This window comes from Equus asinus, chromosome 3 (genome assembly GCF_041296235.1).
Source record: "Equus asinus isolate D_3611 breed Donkey chromosome 3, EquAss-T2T_v2, whole genome shotgun sequence".
Lineage (NCBI taxonomy): Eukaryota > Metazoa > Chordata > Mammalia > Perissodactyla > Equidae > Equus > Equus asinus.
In genome coordinates this window covers 123,237,262-123,264,263 of record NC_091792.1, presented here as the reverse complement: position 1 = coordinate 123,264,263, position 27,002 = coordinate 123,237,262, and the positions used below count along the sequence as shown (strand labels likewise).

The 27,002-nt window shown below is 37.3% G+C and overlaps 1 protein-coding gene across 6 annotated transcripts in view; it reads right to left on the bottom strand.

The window, feature by feature from the left end:
* TXK (TXK tyrosine kinase) overlaps window positions 1-27,002 on the bottom strand; it is a 62,551-nt gene that overhangs the window by 22,734 nt on the left and 12,815 nt on the right. For 3 of the 6 annotated variants that reach the window (XM_070505940.1, XM_014857122.3, XM_070505937.1), the window contains 7 exons: window positions 23,645-23,699; window positions 22,499-22,601; window positions 21,369-21,574; window positions 18,815-18,880; window positions 13,810-13,864; window positions 5,520-5,599; window positions 4,447-4,574 (listed from right to left, as the gene is read on the bottom strand). In XM_070505940.1, the coding sequence (XP_070362041.1) occupies window positions 4,447-4,574; window positions 5,520-5,599; window positions 13,810-13,864; window positions 18,815-18,880; window positions 21,369-21,574; window positions 22,499-22,601; window positions 23,645-23,699 (693 nt within the window). Of the gene's footprint in view, window positions 1-4,446; window positions 4,575-5,519; window positions 5,600-13,809; window positions 13,865-18,814; window positions 18,881-21,368; window positions 21,575-22,498; window positions 22,602-23,644; window positions 23,855-25,205; window positions 25,317-27,002 lie in introns of all 6 variants that reach the window. The other 3 variants (XM_070505938.1, XM_070505936.1, XM_014857126.3) reach the window with 2 other exon arrangements.

The window sequence follows — 27,002 nt, the reverse complement described above, 5'->3', positions numbered from 1 at the left end:
TTTTTTGTTTGGGTCAACATGTAGTATTCTACACAGTCAATTTCAGATTGGTTCAACAAGCATTTATTATTCATTTCTTCAGATAATGTTTATTGAGGCCCTGGTATGTGTCAAGCATTATCTAGATGGTGGGAGATAGCAGTGACTAAGACAGTGATGGCACCTGCTCTCATGGAGCTTACATTCTAGTGGGGGAAGAGAAAATAAACAAGTACATGCACACACAGGAAAAAGCAGGAGATGATGAGTGCAAGGCAGAGTAGATGGAATATAGCTGCTCTAGAGTGGGTGCTCAGGGAAGGCCCTTCTGACAAAATGACAGCAATGCTGGCATTGATGGACAAGGAGCCACCTTACAAAGATCACAAGGAAGAGCATTCCAGGCAGATGGAAGAGCATGTGCAAAGGCTAGAAGACAGAAACAAGCTTGGCCAGTAAAAGAACAGAAAGAAGCATTACTAAGTGCCTATTGTATGCAAGATGCTCTTCTAGGTAGTTCCCAAAGATCCCAGAGGATCCAAATATGAGTAAATGAGGACTCTGCACACAGGACCTCCATCTCAGTGAAGGAAGAGGCAGAGAGAGGCAATTCCAATATAAAAGGAATATAATAAGTTCTGTGCTGGAGATACACAAGGTGCTCTGGGACACAGAGGAAGAGCACCTCACATATTGTTGGATTCAAAGAAGTCTTCTGGGAGGAAACGATACCTGAGATGAATCTGACCAATGGAATTAACCCATGAGGAGAATATATGAAGGACATTCTAGGCACAGGTAACGGCATGAGATGATACTTAGAGGTGTGAGGCAGGAAGGATGGGGGGTACTTGAGCAAAAAGCAAGAGGCAAGGAGGGGCAAGAAATTACTCTTGAGAGGTAGATAGTATTCTGGTTATGATGGGCCTTGTAAGCCATGCTAAGGAGCATTATGTCTTCATGCAGGTGAAAAGAAGCCATTGAAAGCTCCCAAACAAGGGAGTGGCATGACCAGACTTACATTTTCAATAGATCATTCTGGCATTAACATAAAGGATGGATTAACAGGAAGTCAACATCAGAGACAAGATGAGTTAAGAGGCCATTGCAATTGTCAAAGTGAGCAATGATTAAGGCAGCAGTACTGGACAGGGAGAGGCAGGGACATATACAAGACACACTTAGGATATGAAATTAATTGCATTTGATAATTAATCAGAAGTTAGACATTAAGAAGAATGGAAGCATCTATTGTGACTCCTGTATTTCCAGCCCCTGTAATTGGCAGAATGATGATACCATTATCTGAGACAGACAATAGGAAAAGGAGTCGGTGTGGAGGGAGAGCAATGGTATAAGATGAAGAGTTCCATTTTATCGTTGAAGTTCAGGGCCTGTGAGACTGCAAGTCCTGTGTCTATCAGGCAGAAGAATTATGCAAAGGGAAATGTCTAGGGGGAGAAGAGAAGTGATGATGGATGCCTGCAGAACACCAATGTTTAAAGGAAGAGTAGAAGTAGTACTCACTGGAAAGATCCATAAGGAAGGATCTGAGTTAGAGAAGAACAAGAAAGGGTGGTCTCAAAACATCTAGGGAGCAGGGAAGTTCAAGGCAACGCTATCAAATGTAGCAGAGTGGACTTGAAAATATGAGAACTAGAAAGCACCACCATATGGTGGTCACTTTGAAAAACAAATGGAAAGTGACCAAATGGAGACAGTGGATGTGGGCACATTTTTCCAAAAGTGTGATTTAAAAGAGCAATACCTAAAGGAAAGAAGGCCCAAGGAGGGTTTTGGTTTTGTTTTTCGAACGGGAAAGTCTTAAATGTGTTTACAGACTGAAGGGAGGCCAGAAGAAACGGAAAAGATACAAGAGAGAAAGGAAGAGTGGATGGTGGGTGGTCCCGATGGGAGAGGAGTGGTGGGAACAGGAGCACAGGCTTGGCCTTACCACTCCCAGGGGGAATGAGGTGAGGATGAGAGCATGACAGTAGGAGGACAAGATTGAGGTAGCTCATGCCTGGTGGCTTCAATTTTCTTAATGAATAGACAGTGAGGTGATGTGCTGGTAGGGCAGTGGATAATGTTGGGGAAAAGAGGAGAAGGGTAAAAGTTTAAACAGAGAACAGGAAAGGACGTTTACCAGTAACTCTGAAGACCTAGTTGAGGTTAGAGCTCTCATCTAGTTGAGTCTCTACAACACATAATCCAAATAAAGAACAAAAAAAAGAATTTCCTTAAGACCCTAACACTTTCCTCTGACTTCAAAGTTTTTATTTGTCAAATACTTTTAGTCTATGAATTGCTACCAATGGTTTAGTGATTGAAGTGATTTAGCAAAAGAAGTCTGTCACTCTCTTTGCATTATCCTTACTTCTGGTAAGGAGACAGATTGTCATGGGCTAAATTAAGCAAAGGTCAAAAAATATACAGGATAGTCAAAGTTCCAATTCACCGTCTCTTCTAAAACTGTACGCTCCAAAATATCCTCCAGTGACATGATTTGACTCTTTCTGGAGGAGAAAGCAGTAGTTGAATACAAGTAGTTGAATACTAGACTCTGGTTCCAGTATGTTCAACGGCTCCAATGGTTTCAAAGATTTCTGTGAGTTCAAATCTCAGTGCAGATATTTATTAACTGTGTAACCTTGAGCAAGTTACCTCAAAACTCATGCCTCGGTTTCCTCATTTGTACAATGGAGATATCAACAGCGCTTACCTCATAGGATTGCTCTGAAGATTAAACAAATAATATGCATAAAAGCACTCAGAACAGGTCTGGCTCAAAGTAAATCTACAACAAATATCAGCTATTTCTGGTCCCATGACTTTCCTCTTATCATCCTTCTTTCTTGTTGCCGTCTTTCTTTTCTACTTTCTTTCCTCTCTAATAAATAGTAGCCATAGTTATAAATTTTCAACCCCTGTTTTTTATTTCATTTTATTTTTTATTTCTAAATTTTTATTTTTATTTATTTTATTTATACATTTATTGTTTGATCCAATTTTTTATTTTAAAATTTGTCTATATGGTATTTTATACATTATAAGAATAATTTATGTAAGATAAAAAAATCAAAGCTTAAAGCAATCTGTAAAGTGGAAAATAAAAGCTGCCCGTACCCCCAGTTGCATTCCCCACACGTAAACATTAGCAGTTTGTAGTCTGTTATAATCTTATTAGTATTAAATCATTATCTAAAGTTTAACAGAGCTTTTCTATGCACACATATATGTGTGAACGTGTATTTTTTTTTATGAAGTGGGACTATACTCTAAATATACTGCTTTGCACTTCTGGTTTTTTTTTTTTTACTAAACAACTTATCACTAACATCTTTTCATGTCAGCACATCCTGATCTACTTCGGTATTTTTTTTTAACCTCACCACCATAACAACTCTGTTTCTTAGATTTTTTTCTTTGAAGGAAGGGGAGAGAGGCGTGTGAAGGAGAAAACTCAGAACTCGTCTCCTGATTTGAAAGGTTTCTATCTCTGGCCACAAATTCATCCTGCCTGGCCCCACCTAGACGCATTGCCACTTTCTGTCTAACCAAACTCCCAGTGACCATCTGGAATATCCATGCGGACTCATTCCTTCTGTGGATAAAAATTTTCTTGGATTTATTTCTGATATTTAGAACCAACGTAATGGAAAAGTGGCCACTTTCCCAAAGGGATGTTTTATCAACACACTTTTCATGAGAGAAATCTAAAAAAGCACTGCCTGACAAGAAGTCAAAACAACTTGAAAAGTTACAATGGATTCCAAATTCTATAATGCTGAGGCAAGAAGATTCCCCCATGGGCTCAAAGTGGTCTGGCAGAGGTGGGGTGAGGGCTAAAGGCCAGAGCTGTGATTATAATTGTGGTGGAACTTTCTGGAATCCTACATCTTTCCATGGATGATAGGTTTGCAGAAATAGCAATTATTGCAAACCACTGCTGGGGAAGGGGGTTAAATATGCCTCTGGTATATTTTGGTCAAACTGTAATTGTGAAAGGCTGTATCCTGTGTAACTTTTTCTCTTCTTCAAACAAGAAAGAGCAGAGAATGAGAGATTTAAGAGTAATCTTCTATGGCAATTGTCTAAAGTAGGGAGCAAATTTATGGAGGCGAAGAGGAGGAAGCATCATTGTTTAGGGCATCTGAAGTCCTATTACATTTAGCCCTCTGTAAATTTCAAGAACAAATGCATAACGACTAAGTAGGCTCTTGCTTCCCAGTCATCTATCATTTTTCTAACCTGGCAGAAATGTAAAAAGTCAACCTACTTCTTGCCCCCTGACTAGAAAAACAAAGAAGCATCAACAAAGAGAATTGCTCAGACGACAGGTTTTATTTCAAGCTCGTAAACATTTCTACAGGGATATTTGCTCCTGTTAAGTATCTGAAACCAAAGATGCATTGCCTGTCTGAGGCCTGGCTCTCCAACTCTCCCAGCCTGAAGTTCCTGACTTACCGGCTGCATTGTGCTGGTGATACCAGATCAAATCAGGGATTGATTCAAAGAGGTGCCTTTCAGCCACGTACCACTGTCCAGAGTCATTCCTTTTAATCTGATAATGTTTGATGGTAGCCTCCATACTTCTACAATCAATAAAATGTGAATTCATAAACAAGTAAAAGATCACTTTGGAACTAAGTTAATTCATTAAACAAAAGGATCCCACCTCTAAAACTCTTATCCTAGCAACACGACATTCTGAAGAGTGGACTGGATTAAATTAAACAGATGCCTTACCATCCTGGGAAAATTCCTCAGCTACCTTACTGGGGCCTTAGATTCAACCACAACTTCAGCCTAATTTGTCTAGGTGACAAGTCTAGTGTCCAAAAAGTAGAGCTCATAATGGACACTTACAGGTATTTATTGAATATCAGGCATCGTTGAATGAATGAACAAATGCACCATGAGGGGTGTGAGCAGATACGAGACAAAGGGAGGAAAACCAATATAAAGCGCATTGATGAGCAGGTTTGCCATGGGCGACTGGATAATCCCGCTAGGAAGCTATGAGAAACTGTGGAACACACCTCAGAATTGTCTCACTACAGTGCAAAGGAGCTGAGGGACTTACCCTCCATTCCTCGTTAACAGAGGGTTGTGCCTAGGATACTAGCGCTGAGGCACTTCGGGTCTACCCATGGGGTACACGAGTTCCCACAGGGAGAGAACATCCCCAGGCAGAGAGATACCGGAAGGTTTCTGAGTGTGGGAGAACTCTGCAGGTAAACCCCAGGGTAAACCAAGGAATATGAGGAAAGCACCACTAGTATCTGCTATACCTAATCTAACCTCCTCACTTGATAGTTGAGAAAAGGAGATGAGAGACGTTAAGTAACTTATCCATTATCACACTCGGAGCTTGTTAGGGATACAGCTTGAACTGATTAGTTGTCCTAACTTCCAGGCCAGCAATCTGGCCTCTTACATTAGGCTCTTGCTTACATTTTCTATGTGATGGTGTCTCCATTAAAAAGACTGTCCCAGGGATTATTATTTCTAAAGTGATCAAAACCACCATTGCTTACCTTCTAGCTCTTATAAACACAGAAATTGTGTAGGATCCCAAATGCCTTGAATCTCTGACAATAAATGCTCCTTCTTTAGCCTGCAAAATCATTCATTCATTGTATAAGTTTATTCCTTATTAGGGAGAAAGACAAACCTACAGCTCAGTTATGATCACCAAGCTATACTGACTTACTATAAAAGGATGGGATTGTTTTTACACATACATACAATCTTATCTCCCTTACAGGTTTAGAAGTCATACCTGTAAAATAAAATATAATTGGGACAAGAATTTGTAATGTATGAGTATTTTAAAACTTTGCCCCTGATTCTTCTAAGAAAAATTCTGCATTTGACAACCTTGTACCCAACCATTTAGTTATTTTTGTTATGTTGATCAAGATAATAGATTAAAGTAGCTCACGAATAGGAAGAAATCTGAGACAGACTGAAAGGACTGTACTTTGGAAGGAAAGAGGGGCCGGCTCCGTGGCCTAGTGGTTAAGTTCGCGCGCTCCACTGCGGCAGCCCAGGGTTCGGATCCTGGCCACAGACATGGCACTGCTCATCAGGCCACGTTGAGGTGGCATCCCCCATCCCACAACTAGAAGGACATGCAACTAAGATATACAACTGTGTACAGGGGGGGTTGGGGGAGATAAAGCAGAAAAAAAAAAAAGATTGGCAACAGTTGTTAGCCCAGGTGCCAATCTTTAAAAAAAAAAAAGAAAAGAAACAACATGGCAGGTGAGTGTGAGGGAGACAGGGAGAAATGCATCTAGAGAGGCTGGGAGTGGGAAAAGAGACCAGAGTTAGTGATAAAAATGGACAGAGAATAGATTTGGAGGAGTCTGGAGAGAAAAGCAAGAAGAGCCATTTTAGTTGCTGTAGGAGTACGGAAGAGAGGAAAAGAGAAATGGCAGGTAGAAGAATATTCTAAGCTGATGTTAGGTTATGAATTGGATCTTCATTGACATTCTTTGAGAAACTCCAATAAAGCTGTAAATTGCTTTCAAATAATCTTGAATGTTGGACTCTTTTATTTGGTTGGTTTATTCAATACTGCAAAAAGTTTCCGCTTGACTGAGTGTGCTTACACTTGTGAAGAGCCCAAGTGTAAATATCTCAGAATCTTGTCAAACCCATGAAAGTTTACAGTTAGGAATATCTGATGAGTTGCTTGAGAACTGCACAAGCAAAACAGTGTGGTCTGACCCTCAAGGCAAACAGGACACATTAAGCAAAGTCTTCTGCTCCTTCTAGCTCACCAAGAGACAAGCTTCATTTTCTAGTTGAGTTTTTCAACCAAAGAATCTCTTATAGCCATCTAAAATGATAAAAATCTAGCTTTCATTGAATTCCTACTGTGTGCAAGCGTTGCATTACATACCATAGGAGACGCAAGATGTAAAAAACAGAGATGTAAAAAGCAAAGAGGTATGTATGTAGTATATATACATATACATATATATAATATGCATATAATAAAGTTGTATATGTAGTGATCTCTTCTAAAGCTTCAGAGTAGAATGAATATAAACAACATTCATGACCACAAGCAATAGAACTAAAAATTAATAACAAACTCCAAAGTAAAAAGCCCCAACAACCTATAAATTTTTAAATTCTCTTTTGTAAAACTCAAGGAAATTCAAGTAAAAGTGCAAAATATCTAGAAAATAATAAGGCAACACTACGTATCAGAAACTTTGCTATATAATTCAAGCAGTACTCAGAAGTAAATTCAGTCTTATTACTTATCTCAATAAAGGAATACAAATAAGTATATCCAACTCAAGAAGTTAGAATAAGAACTATAAAGTAAACTCAAGTAAAGGAGAAGAAATTAATAGAGACAAAAACAGAAAATAATAAATCTTTTATAATAATTTACATATTTTAATATGTATTACTATATGTATACTTTAATATTTTATAATCATTTAAATATTATTTACATAAAAATATAATATACTACAGTTAGTAATTAAGCAAAATACAATACAGCTTGTAATTCAAAATCTGTTTGTCTAGGGAAAAACAATAAAATAGATAAACTACTAATTAACCTAATCAATAAATAATGAGAAAAATCAATCAAAAATAAGTTACAGGATCCAGAAAAAAATTAAGAATCTTCTTGACTCTATACAATAAATTTTAAAGCTTCAATGAAATGCATAATTAACTAGCAAAACATAACACTTATCAAAATGGATTCCAGAAGAGCTAGAAATCTTAATGGATCTACTGAACTGAAAAATGGATAGTTTTAAAACAGCTACAACATTAAAAAACATTACCGTACACGTTGTGATGTTGCCAAATCTTAAATTTAAGAAATGGTAGACAGGTTAATCAAGAGATTCCAGAGCAAATGAAAAGAAGAAAAACTTCTAAATTTCATACAAAGTGAGCTTAACATCAAGACCAACAATACAGCAAAGATCGTGGACAAAAGGGAAAACTACTAACCAGTCTTCAGTCATATCAATACAAAAATCCTAAATAAACATTAACAAACCACACCCAGTAGCACAATAAAGGAATAATGCACCTATCCCAAGAGGGATTGAACACATGAGGGCAAGAGTAATTCGATATTCGGGATTTCATTAATATAATGAATCGTATTAATAGATCTGAGGAGAAAAACTCCAAGAACAACTCCATAAATGTTGAAAAGGCATTTGACAAATTTTAACTTCTAGTATCAATTTTTAGAAATTCTTGATAACATACGAATATATAAGTACTTCCTCAACACAATAGCACTTATTTACTTTATTCCCAAGTCCAGCATCATGCGTTAGGTGAAAATCGTTCCAACTAAAATCAGAAAGGCCCACTGCCGGTACTGGTATTTAACACTGTTCTGAGATAATAGCCAATGCAATTAAGTGAGAGGCAAAAACTAGAAATACTGTATTAAAATTATAAAACAGTGGGGCCGGCCCCGTGGCGCAGCGGTTAAATTCACACGTTCTGCTTCTCCGAGGCCTGGGGTTTGCCAGTTCGCATCCCGGGTGCAGACATGGCACCACTTGGCATGCCATGCTGTGGTAGGCGTCCCATGTATAAAGTAGAGGAAGATGGGCATGGATGTTAGCTCAGGGCCAGTCTTCCTCAGCAAAAAGAGGAGGATTGGCAGTAGTTAGCTCAGGGCTAATCTTCCTCAAAAAAAAAAATTATAAAAGAGGAGCTGAAATCATCACTATTTGCTGCTGATAAAATTATGTACTTGAAACCCAAGAGGCTCAACTGAAAAACTACTAAAAAAAAAATTGGAATTCCCCAAAATTGTCAGTTACAAAATTAATTCACAGAAATCAAGAGCTTTCATAAGTATAAACAATAAGATCTACCCATTTATAATAGGAACAGAAAGGAAAAAATACCTTAAAATAAACTTTAATATAAATGTGCAAGAGCTGTATGAAGAAAAAATGCTGCTGAAGAATACAAAAGTGTTCGTTTTTCTCATTAGGCCTTTAATCCATCTAAAGTTTATTTTTACTTGAGATAGGGGTCTAATTTTAATTTTTTCTAGATGAATAATCAATATATGAGTCCCAAACAAATTAGTCCCAAACCCCACTGATTTGTGATGCCTGACAATTTTCCCTAAATCAATCGGTAAATTCAATGCAACCAACAGGAAGTTTTTTTAAACTAGGAGAAGTAATTCTGAAGTTCATATGGGCAAAACATATACCCAGAATATTTCTGAAACAGAAGCATGATGAGGAGGCTAGCCACACCAGACGAAGCGTCAGTATTTAAAGCGTCAGAATTTAACGGCAGCAGGTGAATGGACAAGCTGATCGATGAAACTAAGTAGAAAGTGCAGTATAGTTCAGACTATGAACGGTGTTTATGATGAGATTGGCATCTCAAATCAATACAGAAAAGATGGACACTTGGTAACCATCTAGAAAAGAACGAAGTCGGATCCATACTTCTCTCTTTACAGCTGGAAAAATTACAAATGCATCAAACATGCATATGTAAAAAATAAAAAATAAACTAAAGCAATCAAGAAACATAGGAGATTTTTTTTATACCCTTGGAGTGAGCAAGGCAATTCTAACCTGATAAACCCTAAGGCCTCATTTTGTCTGAAAAATTCAAATACATAACATTCAAATACTATTCATGGCAAAAAAAAAAGTGTAAGATAATTAAAAAACTGGGAAAAGTATTGCCACATATCACAATGACTAATTTCCTTAATCTAGTTACATAGGTCCTAGAAATTGTGAGAAAAGCATCAAAAACCAAATAGTAAAACTTGCAAAGGATATGAACAGACAGCTCATAGAAAAGGAAACCAATATATAAAATTTAATATATAAAAAGATGTTTAACATTCCCAGAATAAGAGAATGCAAATTAAATCCACACTGAGATGGGATGTCAGACAGCAAAGTTCCAGATGTTTCATTAAAACAGTTGTGGGAAAATAGGCATTTTTTACACTTCTAGTCAGTATATAAATGCACACAACTCTTAGAGGGCATTTTAACATCTATCAAAGTTAGAAATGTACATTCCCTTTGACCCAGAATTTCTACCTTTGGGGATTTATTCTACAAATGTACTCACATAAATAGGAAAAGAGGTGTGTGTAGGTTACCTACGGCAGCATTGTCTTAATGGCAAAAGAGTGTACACCACTTAACTGTCCATAATGAAAGATTGGTTAAACAAATCGTGACACATCCACACTAAGAAATACTATGCAGGTGTAAAACAAATGAGGACACTTTTTTTGTACTGATGTGAAAAGATTCCCAATATATATCAAGTGAAAAAACTACAGAAGAGTAATGTTACCATTTGTGCAAAAGCGACACGAGAAAATATATTTTACTGCTTGTGTATGTATTAAATATGTCTGAAAGGATGCAAAATAAACTAATAATAGTAGTTTGTCTCTAGAGAGAGGAATTGATGGCTTGGGGACAAGGGTGAAAGAAAACTTTTCAAAATCTTTTGATTTTTGAACCATGTGAACATACTGATTATTGAAATAGGAAATAAAAATTATAAGATACTTCCATGAATAATTTACGCAATAAATTTGAAAATAATATAAAATAGGCAATTCTCTAGGTAAATATAAATTATCAAACATCTCGAGAAAAAAAGAAAATTAAATCAGTAGTCGAATATCCATCTGTTTGAAAAAGCAGCAGGTCCAGACTATTTTACTAGAGATTTACCTAACCTTCAAAGAGCAAATAACTTCTAATATAAACTAGTCCAGAGATTGAAAAAAAGAGACAAAGCCCCACTTCTCGACTCATTTTATGATGCCTAGTATAACCTTTATAATAAAACCAGACAAAGAGGAGAGAACATTAGCAGCCAGGCTTATTTTGAACATAACAGGACAAATGTTAAATAAAATATTAGGAAACCCAAACCAGCAATATATATTTTTAATTCCTCATAACCAAGTAGGATTTAACCCAGGCATATTTTTAAAAATAAAAATTAGAGACTATGTAAATTATTAAAAAAATACTTTAAGATATACAGGAAAAATATGTATATTTTTAAAATAGACACACACTTCAGACAGATTAAAGATCAAAATGTGAAAAGCAAATCTTTAAGACATTTAAAGGAATATATAAAATCCCTTTATTACTTCAGGAGAGAGAAGAATTTCTTATAGTAAACAAACAAACAAAAAAATCGAGATTATAAAGCAAAATATTGAGAAATTTGACATTAACATTTTAAAAAATTCTATATGAGGAAAGAAAATAGCAAGTTTTTTAAAAAGCCAGAAACCAGAAGAATGTAGTAGTAACACATAACTGACAAAAGATTGGTATTCAGAATATATATATATATATATATTTTTTTTTTTGCTGAGGAAGATTCACTCTGAGCTAACATCTGCACCAATCTTCCTCTATTTCATATGTGAGTCGCCACCACAGCATGGGCACTGACAGGTGGTGCAGGTCCGTGCCTAGGAACTGAGCCCAGGACACCAAAGCAGAGAGTGCCAAACTTAACCATTAGGCTACAGAGCTGGCCTCCAGAATATATTTTTAAAATATGTAGTAGTTACAAAAGCAAACACACTATAGACAAATGTGCAAAGGATATTAACAGGTATATAACAGCAGAGGAAGCACAACCAGCCCATAGACATATGAAAAGTTACTCAATCAAACTGTTTATCAAGGAAATGCACATTTTAAAATACATATATAGGTGCCAGCCTGGTGGTGTAGTGGTTGGGTTTGCGTGCACGAGTTCAGATCCCAGGTGCAGACCTACACACTGCTCATCAAGCCATGCTGTGGCTGTGTCCCAATATAAAGTGGAGGAAGATTGGCATGTATGTACGCTCAGGGAGCATCTTCCTCAAGCAAAAAAAAAAAAAAAAATGGGGGAGAAGATTGGCAACAGATGTTAGCTCAGGGCCAATCTTCCTCACACACACACACAAAAATATATGTATATATATATATATATATGAAATTTCTCACACAATGACTTGAAAAAAGGTGTGAAACTACCAACTGCTGGGAAGAATGTAGGGAACCAGTCTTCTTATTCCCTGTAAGAGTATAAACTAGAACAAATACTTTGAGTCATGATTTGAAAATATCTAGTAATGTTAAATCTGCACATACCCTCTGACCACATCATTCCATTTCTGGGTATAACCAAAAGAAACCCTTGCTCTTGTGGACAAGATGACATGTACAAGTTTTTAGTAGCACTGTTTGTAATAGTAATAAATTACAAACAATTTGAACGTTTATCAGTAGTGAAATGGGTATGTTTTGGTATACTCATATAATGAAATGTTATACAACAGTTAAAGGAATGTGTTTCATCTATATCTACCCATATGAATGAAATCGAAAATATAATGTTTAATTAAAAAATCAATACATATGATCTCCTTTATGTCAAAAACTAAAACACAAAGTAACACCATAGGTTGTTTATCCACATATATACCATAAAAATATAAACACGGGGACAAAATGGGAACACGCCCATCTCTTATTGTGCTTGCCTCTGGGGAGTGGGGGAGGACAGGAAAGATGAGGGGATGGGCTTCACCTGTAACTGTAATGTTTTATTTCCTGAAAAATGTTATGGCCAAATGTCACCATTTGTGCTATCTGGCTTGTGGGTGTGCGGCATTTGTTATGCAAGTCCCTGTTCTAATCTCCGTAGGGAGGTCAGACCCTCGTTCTGTTCTGGCTTCCTCTCAGACGCAGAACCTCTCATGCTGAAGCTCAGAGTCCAGTGATTCTGGCTATGCTACCTGTGACCAACTTGCTTCCTGTGGCCCTACTCCTGGACTTTTCTTCTCTGGTCCTGCCTGCCTGTCATAACGTCATCTTTGTCCATTCTGGACCAACTACTGTCACTTTACAGATGGCCACCTGCTGATATCATACCAAGCAGATATCACGTTTGCTACCACGCTCCATTTCCTCATAGCCAGTGAAGCCGGGCCTGATCTCCAACCTCCATCCCCATGGCCACCTGAGGCTGGCTCTGCGTGCCTCATACTCTGCCCATCCCTGGCTATTAACTGGACCGTCCCTGTGTCCTGAGCCATTCCTCGCATTGAGTTTTCAGTTACAGAACTGATTCTTTCTCACTCTTTTATTTCTAGATTTCCTCAACATCCGACAGCAGCGCATAATGACATACGTACCTATTACCTAGTTTCTAGTTTTGACTCTGCGTTTACCCACAGTTAATGTTTACCGTCAGTTGGAAAATTAAACTATATGCAGTTTTGTTTTGTTTTGACCTAAATGAGCAGTTTTGATCTGAGTTCGATATTTTGGCTACCCTTCTCTTCCCTGTGTTCTCAAAGAACAAGGAAAGTGCAGCATTGTATATTTTTCTATATTTGTGTTTTTTAATGAGCCTAAGCTAAGCTTATGTGGATAGAGTATATAATTGATTGGCATTGATGCAAAGGTAGATGAGCCATTCAAATACAGACTCCACTGGCAGAAGGCGCTTTGGAGAGAATGAAGAAGTTTTAGTATGTTAGAGTTGAAATCATTTGAGGAGAAACGCATTTCTGAAATTATAATGAAAGGCTATGGAAAACAGGATCTGATACAAATACACCTAGTTTATGACTTAGAAAATGTGTAGTAGAGATGAAACTGTAATAATATTTTAGAACTAAAAAGAACAGGAAATAACAAAACTTATTGGTTGTGTAAAACCTTTCTTTATAATATACGTCTCTCAGAAATTTTGAAAATATTCAGAGATTTATTCATGAATAAACTGAATTACCTCTTGTCTCAAAAGACGTTCTGCCTGGTTTCTGGTAATGTTTCTATGGTACCACCTGCAAAAGCAATAAAAATAATTTTGAAATTTTATACTCCATTTTTTTCCAGAAAAAGCCTGCTCTACTTACTTCATTTTTAAGAACTTACTCCAGGACTGATCTTAGAAAATTGAATGTTTTTTAATTTAGCTAAACAATAATGTACTATTACATGTCAATTAATTTAGTTTAATAGCCATTTGAGTTGCAATATGAGTTGCAAGCCAATATCTAGTTTATTCTGTCATATCTCAATTCGACTTTCTGACGTACACTTAGTATATAATTTTAAACAATTTAACCTCCTGAAAATTTCCATGAAAGGTTTGTGGTTAAGAAGTCATCATCTTCAATAAACACTTTACTGAGATTTGGTAGACAAACTAAAAAATCCCCATTTCTTTGTCTCTTCTCAGGAACTTTCTATTGGCATACTTTTATAAGTGCTATGTTACCTTTCCAAAATCAAAACTCATTCTAACTTCTTTGACTCTCCAAAGTACATTAATGTGTAGTAAAGTCAGTAGTTTAGTAGAATAAATGGAACAACCAGCATGTAACCCCTGCTCCAGCAGCCCCTCCGGCCTCCTCTTTCTCCTCACTCTCTCCTCACTCACTAAGCTTCAGCCACACTGGGATTCCTTCCTTCCTCACATTCACCAAGCCCTTTTCTGCCTCCAATCTTGCTGTTACTTCTGCGAAATACATGGCATTACATGTCGTGAGACTATCAAAACTACACACAGTAAACATAATTAAATAATATTGTAATATAAACATATAGTTAGCCACGACACTGACCTAGTCAGTAAGCAGACGTTGCACAGGAAAGAGAAAGGAAACAATAGAACAAAGGAGAGAGAAAGAAAAATGGAAAAGCTTTCATTTCAAAACAAGATTTTAAAAAGGAGTTAATCTAATATTACCAGAAACACTATTTTTGTGGACAGTGGAAGGAAGAATGCGTATGTCGCCAGGCATTGAGTCACAGTGGGTGGGCCAGATGGTGGCTAAATGAAACCCATACCTGACTTTGAGGATGGAACCTATCTTACCACGTGGATTTCCCCTAATCTTCAGTAGCAGGAAGCTGCCACTAAATTAGAATGGTCAAGTATTAAAAATACTAATGCCTTCAAACTGAAAATGAACTTTTAAAAAGGTGAACCATAGAGAATAGGGAATGAGTACAGATGATTTTAGACAAAGTAATATGTCTACTTATCACTAGTGGGAACGAGAGTAACTGTGATGCTAAACTGTGAATATCATTCAGTACTTTTTAATGAATATTCATCTTAGGGAAGGGATTTTCAAGATGAGTCTGAGACTTCTTGTAGAAAGAAGAAATTCTTTCAAAATAAATGAGGCAGAGTTAAAGACACAGGAGACCAGTTAAAGGGGCCCCACTGGCTAACTTGTCAAATGAGGTTACTGAAAGGAGAATAATGATTATGGCTCACTAAAATATGTTGAAACTATGAAAAGCCAAGACTGCATAATGATCCTTCAAAAAAAGAAGTATTAACCTAAATTGCGTTTTTTCTAAATAATGTTTTTTACCTATCCTATGGGTGTTAATTTTGTTGCTTGGTACCTATTTATTATAGTGACAAATAATATAAGTAAATACATTATTTTCATTTAAATAGAAATTAAAAATCCATCCATGTGTAGATGTTATTAGAACGACTTCAAAGCAGTAACTGAAGAGCCAGATAAAGGAATACGATGAAGTTAGGATCATTCAAAATAATACAGAATTCCTTCAGGCGGGAAAGAGACTGGATGAATGCAATTTAGGGGAGGCTGAAGGCATAGGATTTCAGAATTTCATCTATTTAAGATGGTCAAAGTTAAAAGAGTTTAAAAAAAAATAAGTAAGCCTGTAACTCCTATACCTAGACAACACTGATTATAAAAATAATGCTTGATGATGTGGACACAGGACTTGGGGCAGGGCTTCTATTGACATTTTTTAAAAAGTCCAACATGTCCAGCTGTGGTTGAGTACAAACATCTTGTATGTAAGTAAGCCTTGGGGCCCAGGGCCCAGTCTTAGATTTCTGATCACTAAGTAACAATATTGTGGTCTTGAGTTTTCAACCTAGAAACCTGAGAAGATTAGATCTGAAAAGGTAAATCTGCTTCTTAGTAAGTGACTTTCTAACCCTGAGAAGATTAAGCATGCAGTGTAAAGATAATGAGATAATCAGACTCATACTTCTGTAAAGTTCACAATAAGCAATATGTTAGATAAATATCTATCATTTTATGAGAATCTGGCATATTAGATTTTTGCCTCTGATTTAAAATTTATAATTTTAAATTTTAAATTTATTATTTGAAGTTTAAGGGAATTTGACTGATTTTTAAATATTTGTATGGTTAAGGAAACTTGACTTACCACATTTATAAGTTTAATTTATTAGATTTCCAGGGTCTTGAAAGGACTTACAAAGGGCTATTTAAGTTGCAAATTTGCCCTGTCAGGCATGTGAAATACTTAAACAGCAAATTGAATTTATTCAGTTTACTAAGGCAAGTTAAACGTTTCAGGAAATTTAATTAACTGAGCTTATAAATAGGACAGATTGTTTAAGGAGACAGTATGCCAAGTTTGAATTAAGGTGATTGTTCTTATTATTTTAGATTTACAAATGGTATATGAAGATTTACAAGTTAAATTTGAAGGCTTACTGAAAAGTAAGTTTTTACGTTGTAATGTTGATAATTTGGATATTAATTTAAAAACTAAAGTAGCCATAAATATTTCTATGTTTAAAAGTTCCCCTGAGATGTCTCAAGCCCACACTGACATAGCCTTTCTTCCCCCATCCACCCCCTGACTACCTCCCACCACCATTAGGCCTCACGTCACTTCCTCAGAAAGTTCTTCTCCAACTCAACACCCTCGTCCAAATTCTATCCCCATCCCTGTTGTTTTCTCCCAGTGTCTCATACTGTCCTTCATAACTCCACCATTTAAAATTATACATCTATTTGTGAATTTGGAGTTGTTTAATGTCTATTTTCCCGTGAAACTGTAACTTCCATTGAAGACGGGGGCTGCTTGTGTGTGTTCCACGTTGTGTCTCCAGTACCTAGAACAGCTAACATCTGTACATCGTAAGTGTGTAATAAATAAAGATTGAAAAAGGAAAGTGACTCAGGGGCTGAAGTCACCGTGGAATGTAGTAGACCTGTAACACTAGGTGAGGTGGGCCAGACCGTGAATGCCTTTGCTATTAGTTTCACAGTTCAAGGAAATCGCTAGAATTTACTATGTGCTGTATGAGACAGGTATTACTGTCCCCAGTTTTCAGATCATTCAGAGGTTTGGAGACATTAGTGACTTTGTCCAAAGCCAAAGCACTAGTCATTGGGGGTGCCAAGATTTGAACCTAGATTTCTCTGATTTCTAAGCCGACACTACAGTATTTCAACCTAGGGCAGTAATTTCTGTACAGTCATTAGAACAGGGTGTGGTACATAGTTAGAAGTCAATAAATTTTAGTGTTTATATTGATAATTATTATATTTATCTTTTAATAAACCTTTTTAAAAAAGAAACAGCAATAAAATTTAAAAACTAGCCACCAGACACTGTGTTAAATTCCTTTCCATATATCTCCTTTAATCTCTTGGAAAATACGATGTGGGAAATAAAGTCTTATTTTTCTAATTTTTCTAGCAGGAGATTTCCAAACCAAACTTCCTCTGACTTGGCCTTCAGAGAGATGTTTGTTTTGGGTGGCTTCAGCTGGGGATAGTGGTGGGCTACCCATGAGGCATGCTTGAGTCACTGTAGACAGTTGTGGATCTGTTTTCTAAGGAAGGAAGGTTCAGCCACCTCGGGACTTTGTTTTACTGAGGGAAGATTGGAATTTCGGGGCAGAGCTAAATTACTTGGGTCAAGACAAGCTGAGAGAAGGGGGAGAGAAGTGAGAAGAGACCCTGTGATGAAGCTGAGGAGATTGACTTTAGAGAGAGAACAGAAATAGCTAATAGAGAAGTCTGGTAAAGTTCCATAGGTGTCATGAATCCTGTGGCCATCTCCTTCTCCCCTCCAATAAAGTCTGCATTATTCACCAATGCTTTTAGAATGGGAATTGTTTTAGGGGAGGGGTATGCCGAGTCTGGCCTCCAGGAGGGCTTAAATTAGTAGCAAGGCCGACCAAGGTGGGTGCTTTCATTCAATTTATATCTGCTTCCTGGTTCTCAGAGAAGCACTTGTCTTATTGCCTCAACTCTCATCACCTACCGCCACCTGCTGGAAGCCTATGCAAATTGCAAAACCAGGATCTAAATAGGGGGAGGGCACTGAAGAGCTAAATAGCAAACCCAAATTTACAAAACACTAGGGCCACTCCCAGCTCTGCCACTATCTGTAAATTAATCCCTCGCCCTTAGTTTCTGATCTGCAGAACGTGGGGCTAAGAAAGCAATTGCTGAGATCTCCTCCATCTTCCAAATCTCTAATTGTAACAAGAATAGATTTCTAAGCAGAACTCTAGTGAACATGGCAAAAGTTCTTCCAAACTACAGCATTAGCCAACTTCTCATCTTCAGCTGGTTCTAAAACATTTCAAACCATGAGCCAAAATATAACAATGTGTCTATATTAAGTCCAATTTAGCACTCATTGAAAGATTAACATCATATTTTTAAAAATTACTTTTCCGTTGAGAACATATAGTAAAACAAGTGCCAGATGAGTGTTCGGTTTCATGCTGTCGCTGTTAAGACAAAAGAAGTGGCCATACAAAACCAAACAAAAATAAGTTTAAGAAAAGGAAGTTTCTGAATCAATCATTATAAAGATCAAAGATCTCCTAAGCTAAAGCTGTCAAGTGTATTACTTTCTTTTCCTTTTAGAGACCAAAAACGGTATCAATACGTACTATCTGCGCAACTGTACCTGATTTTCATAGATTAACCACAGGGAATATTTTGGAGAACACTTACTCATATATTTCTAAATTGGTTAATTTGTTTTCAGTCACGTAGTTGCTTGGGATTAAGCCTTCATTCCTACAACAAAAGACAAAGCAAAATCAAAATGTTTGGCACGTTTGTGACCTTATCGTGGCAACAATCTTTTTAAAACCTCAAGGATGTTGGGAAAAATCAAATTCATTTTACAATAAATTATTAAAAGAAGAAAAAAGTTTTTTCATTTTGATGTTCAACTAACATCTCTGAACGATGAATACGAAGATTCTGACTTTTAATGTGAGTTGTTTAAGATGTTTCATGACATCAAAATCTTTGCAAAGAGGAAAAAGGGCAACTTAAATAATCACTGGGATGTCATAGTGACTATATTAAAAACACAGTAATTGCAAAGATAGCAACTTAATTCTTTTTAATTGCTGCAGAGTAGTCCATAGAACATTCTAGTTTACCCACGCCCCTATTGCAGCAACGCTGTAAAGAAATACTTGAACATGACTTCTTGTGCACAAGTAAGAGTATTTCTCTAAGACAGATACTAAGTAGGGAAATTGCTAGGTCGCCAAATATGTGCATCTTTCAGTAGATACAGCAAATTGCCATTGAAGGAAAATATACCAATTTACACACCCCTCAGTAGGGTAGGAGTTTTTCTTTTCCTCTACATTCACTAACAAAATTTGAAATTATGAAAAGATCTCTAAGACACATTATTGAGAAATACAAGCAAGTTGCAGAGCAATGCATAAAGTGTGGTAAGACTTAGGTAAATTAAATCTGCAAACAATACCATATATTTCAATATGTGTATGAAAGGTGCTTTGAAAATGATCTGGAATAGTACTCACTAAATGAATAATGATGCTTGCTTTGGGGAAAGACTGAGTTTGGAGGTGTGGCAAAGCAGAATTTTAGCATTATCATGTTTGCATATTATAAACAAGTATATTAACTTATTAATTCTGAAGTTAAAAATTAATTGGATTTTTTTTTAAGTTTGAGTCATGCCAATAGGCCACCTGCAGGAGTGGCTAATTACAGAGCCCCGAACCTAGTAACATCTCTTTTCCCACTGAAAAGTCTCCATTACATGATGAGTCTAAACAAGGACGGGTAGGAGAGCCAAATCATCAGGAAAATATAAAGAAAGAAGTATGTAATTTAGATACTTCTAATACTTAGATACTTATAATCTCCAAATCTTGACAAAGCTCAGAAATGCCAGCATTCTCTCCCAGGGAGCCAGATACTCCTTACCGCTTTCTCTACCCAGGACTCCAGTCAGGTATTAACGATCTATTGGCAACTGACGCCATGAAGTCTGTTTGCATCCCTTTTCTCTTTCCAATTTAATTCAGCAACTATTACAATGTTTACTTCCAAAACTAGTCCTTGTAGAAATACGAAAATGAGTAAGATACTATTTCTGTTCCTACCTTAGAGCTTAACTGGAAAAAAAAGTCAAAGTCCCAAAGAAAGTATAAATCAGAGTAAGAACCTATCTGGTAGGAATTATTATTCCCATTTTACAAATAAACAAATACTCGTTAAAAATAGAACTATCATATGATCCAGCAATTCTACTTCTGGGTATTTATCCAAAGAAAACAAAAAAGATATATGCACCCCATGTTCATTGCAGCACTGTTTACAATAGCCAAGATATGGAAATAAGCTAAGTGTCCATTTATGGATGAAAGGATAAAGAAAATGTGGTATATATATATATATACATACAATGGAATATTATTCACTTATTAAAAAAGAAAATGAAATCTTGCCATTTTCAACAACATGGATGAAACTTGAGGGCATTATGCCAAGAGAAATAAGTCAGAGAAAGACAAATACACTTACATCTCACTTATATGTGAAACCTAAAAAATAAATATATCAAGTTAAACAAAAGAACAAGCTAATAGATACAGAGAATAGATTAGTGGTTGCCAGAGATGGGGTGGGGAGGGGGAATGGGTGAAAGGGCTCAAAAGACATAAACTTCCAGTTACAAAATAAATAAGTCATGGAGATGCAATGTACAGTGTAGGCACTATAGTTAATAATACTGTATTGCATATTTGAAAGTTGCTACGAGAGTAAACCTTAAAGTTCTCTCACAAAAAAAAGTTCTCATCACAAGTAACTATTTACGGTAATGAATGTTAACTACACACATTGTGGTGGTCATTTTGTAATATATACAAACACCGAATCATTATGTTGTACACCTGAAGCTAATATATTATATGTCAATTATATCTCAATTAAAAAAAAAGAAAGAAATGAAAACTCAGAGTTGGTAGGTGACTTGCCCAAGGACACACAGTAAGTGGCAGCTTCGGGATGTGAAGTCACGTGCATCTAATTCTGAGAGTCTATCTGAAATCACAGTGTTATGATGCTCTTTCATACGGATGAGGAGGTGTGGAGACAGGTGCTATTTCACGCAGAAGGGAGAGTTATAAACCTGGAGAAAATGAGCCACTAAGCAGTCTTCCTTATGCTTCAGACATCTTTAGAGGATAAAAGAGAAGGAAATTGATAAGGACCGGGCCACCAGTCTTACCCCAAACGGTCTCTTGCCTTCCACCAGTGAGGATTGTACTTCTCCAATATCAGGTATTCCTCTGCTCTCTTTAATGCTAAATCACAGGGCTCTCTGGGCAGAAAATCATACAGAGCTTTCACTTGGATCTTCTCTTCAGCAACCTCAGAGAGTGGGAGGGGAGGCAGCGGCTTGCGTTTTGACGGTTGCACGCGGCCCCTGTCGGACTGTGAAAACCAAGGAGTGAGCTGCTGTGCTATTGTTTCAGTAATCTGCACTAACAAAGAATAGGGATATAGCATATTTGCCCGCTGCCTCGCTTCTCCCGTCCAGCTGCACCAAAGCAGAAGCCAGGATGGGATAAACGTGGGAAACCACTAATTATAAAACAACTTTCAGATCCAGCAACATGCTCACCATTTTGTAAATTTTCAAGACCACAAATTCTCTTGCCAGTAACACATTGGATTTTTTTCACATCGCAATTCATTTTTTTTTAAATTTTTTTTTCCTTTTTCTCCCCAAAGCACCCCTGGTACATAGTTGTATATTTTCAGTTGTGGGTCCTTCTAGTTGTGGCATGTGGGATGCCGCCTCAGCATAGCTTGATGAGCAGTGCCATGTCCGCGCCCAGGATCGGAACCAGCGAAACCCTGGGCCGCCAAAGCAGAGCGGGAGAACTTAACCACTCGGCCACGGGGCCGGCCCCACACATCACAATTCTTAAAATTTGATTTCCTCCCCAACAGATTCACTTTAAGGATTTTTCTCTCTTGGAAAAAGAAAACCAGCCCTTCCCTTTCATGTGCTGTTAGCTTGTGTTTGGGTTTACCACACTTCCTAAGAACAGTTTCTCACAACACAGCACTGAAAATTAATCCTGGCCTCAAAATGGCAGTAGCCAGAATAAATTTTTTTCCTACTCACTGTCCAGTTTCCAATTCTGCCAAAACATAGCAGAGCGGACTATTTTAACTGGTCTTTTTTTCTTTCGCTTTCTTCTAGAACATTCATTCACTATATGTTTATTGGGCACTTATGTGCAAGCACGATTCGAGGTTCTGGGCATGGCAGCAAACAGGACCTCATGGAGCATAGAACCTAAAAAGGCAAGCTTCTTCCACCCTCCTCCCCATCAAAATGATACTCACTTGCTTCTTACTTGACAATTCACTGAACCACGGCCTGCGACGCTGAGGACATTTTTCTGAAAGTTCTTCATCTTTGCTTAGGCTTATTTGTGTTCTCACTTGCCTGACATTGAAAAACAATCATGTTATGAATGATTATTTGTATTCAGGTTATTTATAAATCCACCAGATTATCACAAAACTAGTAGAAAAATCCAGGTCTCTGCAAGTGCTTTTTTATTTAGAAGCCTTTCTAACTCCATTTCTTTGGGCAAGTTACTACCTCTCGGAACTTCATTTTTCTTATCTGGGAACTAGAGATGCTGGAACATATGGAGTTGTTATGAAATAAAATTGAGAAGACATATGTCACATGCCCAGTGTAGAGTCTGGTCCATATTAAGTGCATGAAATTATAATCAAGGTAATGAAAAACTCACTCTGTCCAGGCACAGCGTTTATCATTTCACACGCGTTACCTCATTTGCTGGTATCCATTGTTGTAAGTAGACATGGTATAGTATTAAGAACATGAGTTTGAATCCCATCTCTACCATTTCATGATGTGGCCTTGCATAAACAATGGAACCTCGCTAAGCCTCAATTTCCTCATCTGTAAAATGGGGATTATGAAAAACCAGAAGTGGCTTTGAGAGTTACTTGAGCTAATTAATGCAAACCTCTTAGCACAGTCTGACACATAGGACACTCCCATTAAATGTCAGCTCTTACAATCATCATGGTGTCTTGGATTTTATTGTTATACAACTATTTGCTGGGCACCGAAGTGTAAGACACACTGATAGTTTTGGGGAGATATTCAAATAAATAAGACAGAATTCTTGCCCCTAAAAGATAAAAATTACAGAGTGAAACACAGACATACAAACAGCGTACATGAAATAAATATTAAAAAGAGAATCAAGCCGCATGCTGTAGGAACACAATGGAAGGAGCAATTAAAGCCAAGAAGATCCAGGAAGGCTCACAGAAGACCTGATATTTGACCTAGGCCTTTAAATGAATGGGCTTTCAACAGGGAGACCATGGGAGAAGGGTTTCCCAGGCAAAGAGAACAGCAGATACAAAGAGACATGGAGACTCAATAGACAATAAAGAAATGGAATGAGTCAATTTCCGAGAAGTTACCCTCAGAAGTAGACTTACCGCTTCTGCACGGAACAGCAACAGCAGCAACAGAAAATCGACTGGATGGTATTATCTGAAAAGCAGATCATTCTCAACCATTAGAAAGCCATGAGACCATGATAGTGGATAGATGAGGCTGATGGTGCTATTCCAAAGGAGGAAATCCTCAAGGACAGGGGTGATGAGAATTATAAAGCATACGCAAAATCTTGACCATGCCCTCCTTCACTAGTGGAAGATAAAGAATGTCAGTAAAGCAAAAATAAGTTACTGGCACCCTGGCCAATGTGGTTTCCCTTCTCAGGCTCTTCTCCCCGGCTCTGGGTTACGCATTTCCTCCGTCTGCGATGATAAATGACCATTGTAGTCTACTCTATCTCGGGCAGGGCTAATGTCAGCTAACAAAATGTGCAAAAGAACATGATTCCAAAAAGAATGTTCTCCTAGGAAGTCTGTCAGCAGGGATTTTGAATTAGGTCCATCACATTTCTTTAAAAAACATATTTTTAATATATATATGTATATATTTATATAAAATTACATGTTATATTTAATATAATATATTGTATAGCAATATGATTTAATATATTTAGATATAAAATATTTTTCTATATTTATTTTACATGTAAATATATATATAATTTTTTGGTTCTCAATTTTTCTATGGATTAAGTCCAAATATAAGCTGCATGTTTAAAGAAAGAACTAGCTAGCTAGTAAATCTAGGTCATGCTTACCCTTTCATTGTCAAGCTTAATGTTTATTTGATTTAAGTTAGATAATTTGCCTTTTTTAAGACCATAAATAAATTTCAAACTTATCAGAAGGGTGTTTTGTGTTCATATAATCTGCATTTCACAGTCAGCTCTTTCTCATACTGACACCTGAAGATGGAGCAGTATTAAGGAAGCAAAGTACATTAGAGATGAGCATTCACTTTGAGGTTAGACAGACCTGAGTTTGAACGCTAGCTGTGGGACTGACTAGATCTTGGATAAGTGCCTTTACTTCTCCAAGTCTCTGTTTTCTTATCTGTAAAATGAGATAATCATACCTACCCCCTTTGAAAAGCCTTATAGGGCAGAGGTTAGCCTCTAACTTTGTCACTTTGGGCAAGTTACTTAACTATTCTCTGCTTCAGTTTCCTCATCAGTAAAATGGGAATAATAGGATACTTAGCATGTAAGGCTGTTGTGAGGATTAATTGAGTTGATTTATGTAAAGCACCTAGAACAACGTCAGGTAAACAGTAAGAGAGTAATCAAGAAGACATTATTATTATAGCGTTGTTGAGCAGATTAAATGAGATACCATCTCTAAAGTCCTTGGAACATAGAAGAGGGGTGCAAACAGCAGACACTCAGTAAAGTCCAGCCCTCAGCGTCCACTCCATGTTCCCAGAACGGGAGACACAACAGAATCCCATCAGCTACCATATTATCACAAGGTGATGTCAATTTGGTCATAATTCCCCCTGAAACCTAGTATATTAACCACAAGCAAGAATCTTTAAGTAAGGTAGAGAAAGAAATGAGGAGAAAAGAAGAGTAACATAACACATGGGTGCTACAATGCCCACCTCTGTAGCTGTCCTGAGTCCTAAGTTGATGATCATAGATGCTCTCTGTCACCATCCGTTCCATGTTCCCCCCTGCCTCTGCCAACACTTTGGCTGAAGGAGGTGCTTTATCTGGTGGAATAACCCAAATGTTCATTCCTGTGGGATTTGGGTCTTTAGTAGGTCTTGTCTTTTAGGGTGACTACAGTTTTCCACTGACCAAGACTATCAAGAATATTAAGAAAGAAAGCTAGCAAATTTCCTGAGTTTCAAACTCCTTTTTGTCCTCATTGTGAAGCACCAATCTACTGCCTTCCTGGTGATCAGGACACTCATTTCAGCCACATTGACCCCCTTCTGTGCCTATCAATTCAGTGATAGAAAGAATCCCAAAATGTATAGAAGGCAGTCTCAACTTCCAATATTCCTTAAGAAAAGAATTCTTATTTGGGGCACTAGAATCTCCAAACCCATCAAACCCAAGGTCACAGGGAAAGAGAACAACAATATTCCAGTGGGTTGTTAGGTGAAATGGCGAGAGAGGCCACTCCAGTCTTCACTCCTCAGTTCCCAGACTCATGCCTCCTGGCTATGGGGAAACAACACCATATTTGCTGCTGATTTAAGACATTTATTCCATTCTATAGAACACCATTCCAATTTTGCAAGATATTGTCTCCCAGATATCACAGTAGTTGAATCTTCAGCAGGCCATTCATCTGTTATATCAAGCCAGATGCCTCTGAGTTATGGGACACGTGGTAAGAGTATTCAGAGAACCAGTGAGCAAACATCAGTGAAACTAAGAAAAGGCTACCTGACTCCAAAGAATGGATCATCTTATAGATCTCAGTTCTATCTTCCCATTCAGTCCCTTTCCAAGAGTTTCAACCACATTTTTCTCCCCCAGATCTCCTTGCCACAAATCTCCCAATCCTGTTCTTTCAATGTTCCCAACTAGCAGGCCAATTTTTTTTCCATTGCCCATGAGTCCATGTAGATCAATGGCTCAGACTATCTCTCCCTAAGGAAGTGAATAACTGGCGTACTGCTTAAAGTTCTGGAAGGATTTTATTTTAATAGAGATTTCGAGACAAGGACTAACATGATCTGACCTAGGTTTTAAATTAATCACTCTGGCTGTTGTGCTGAGAATAAACCATAGGGAGTTAAGGGTAGAAGCAAGAAGTCAGGAGGCTGTTGGTATAATCCAGATGAGATGATGGTGGCTTAGACCAGGGCACTAGCAGAAGAGTGGGGAAAAGCAATAAGATTCAGTGTGTGTGTGTGTGTGTGTGTATTTAAGTTGTGGTGAAATACACATAACATAAAATTTACCATTTTAACCACTTGTAAATGTACAGTCCCGGGGCATTAAGTACATTCACATCTTGTACAACCATCATTACTATCCATCTTCAGAACTTTCTCACATCCCAAACTGAAACACTTGGATGTATTTTTAAGGCAGAGTCAGCATGCTTTCCTGACAGATTGGACTGAGGTGTGAGAGAGAGGAGTCGAAGATGACTCCTGGATTATTGACCTGAGCAACTGGAAACATGGAATTGCTACTGACTAGATGGAGAAGGATGGGTAGAGCAAGACTGAGTAGGAAGGAAGAGAAGGAGTTCAGATTTCTTCATTTTAATTTGAGGTGTCCTCTAGATATCCAAGTGGAGAATTCAAGAATGCATTTGAGTATGCAAGTCTGAAATTCATTAGAACTGGGCTAAAGGTGTACATTTGGGTGTCATCAGCAGATAGATGGTTTTTAAGACACAGGAAGGAATGAGATAATCAAGGGAATGGATGAGA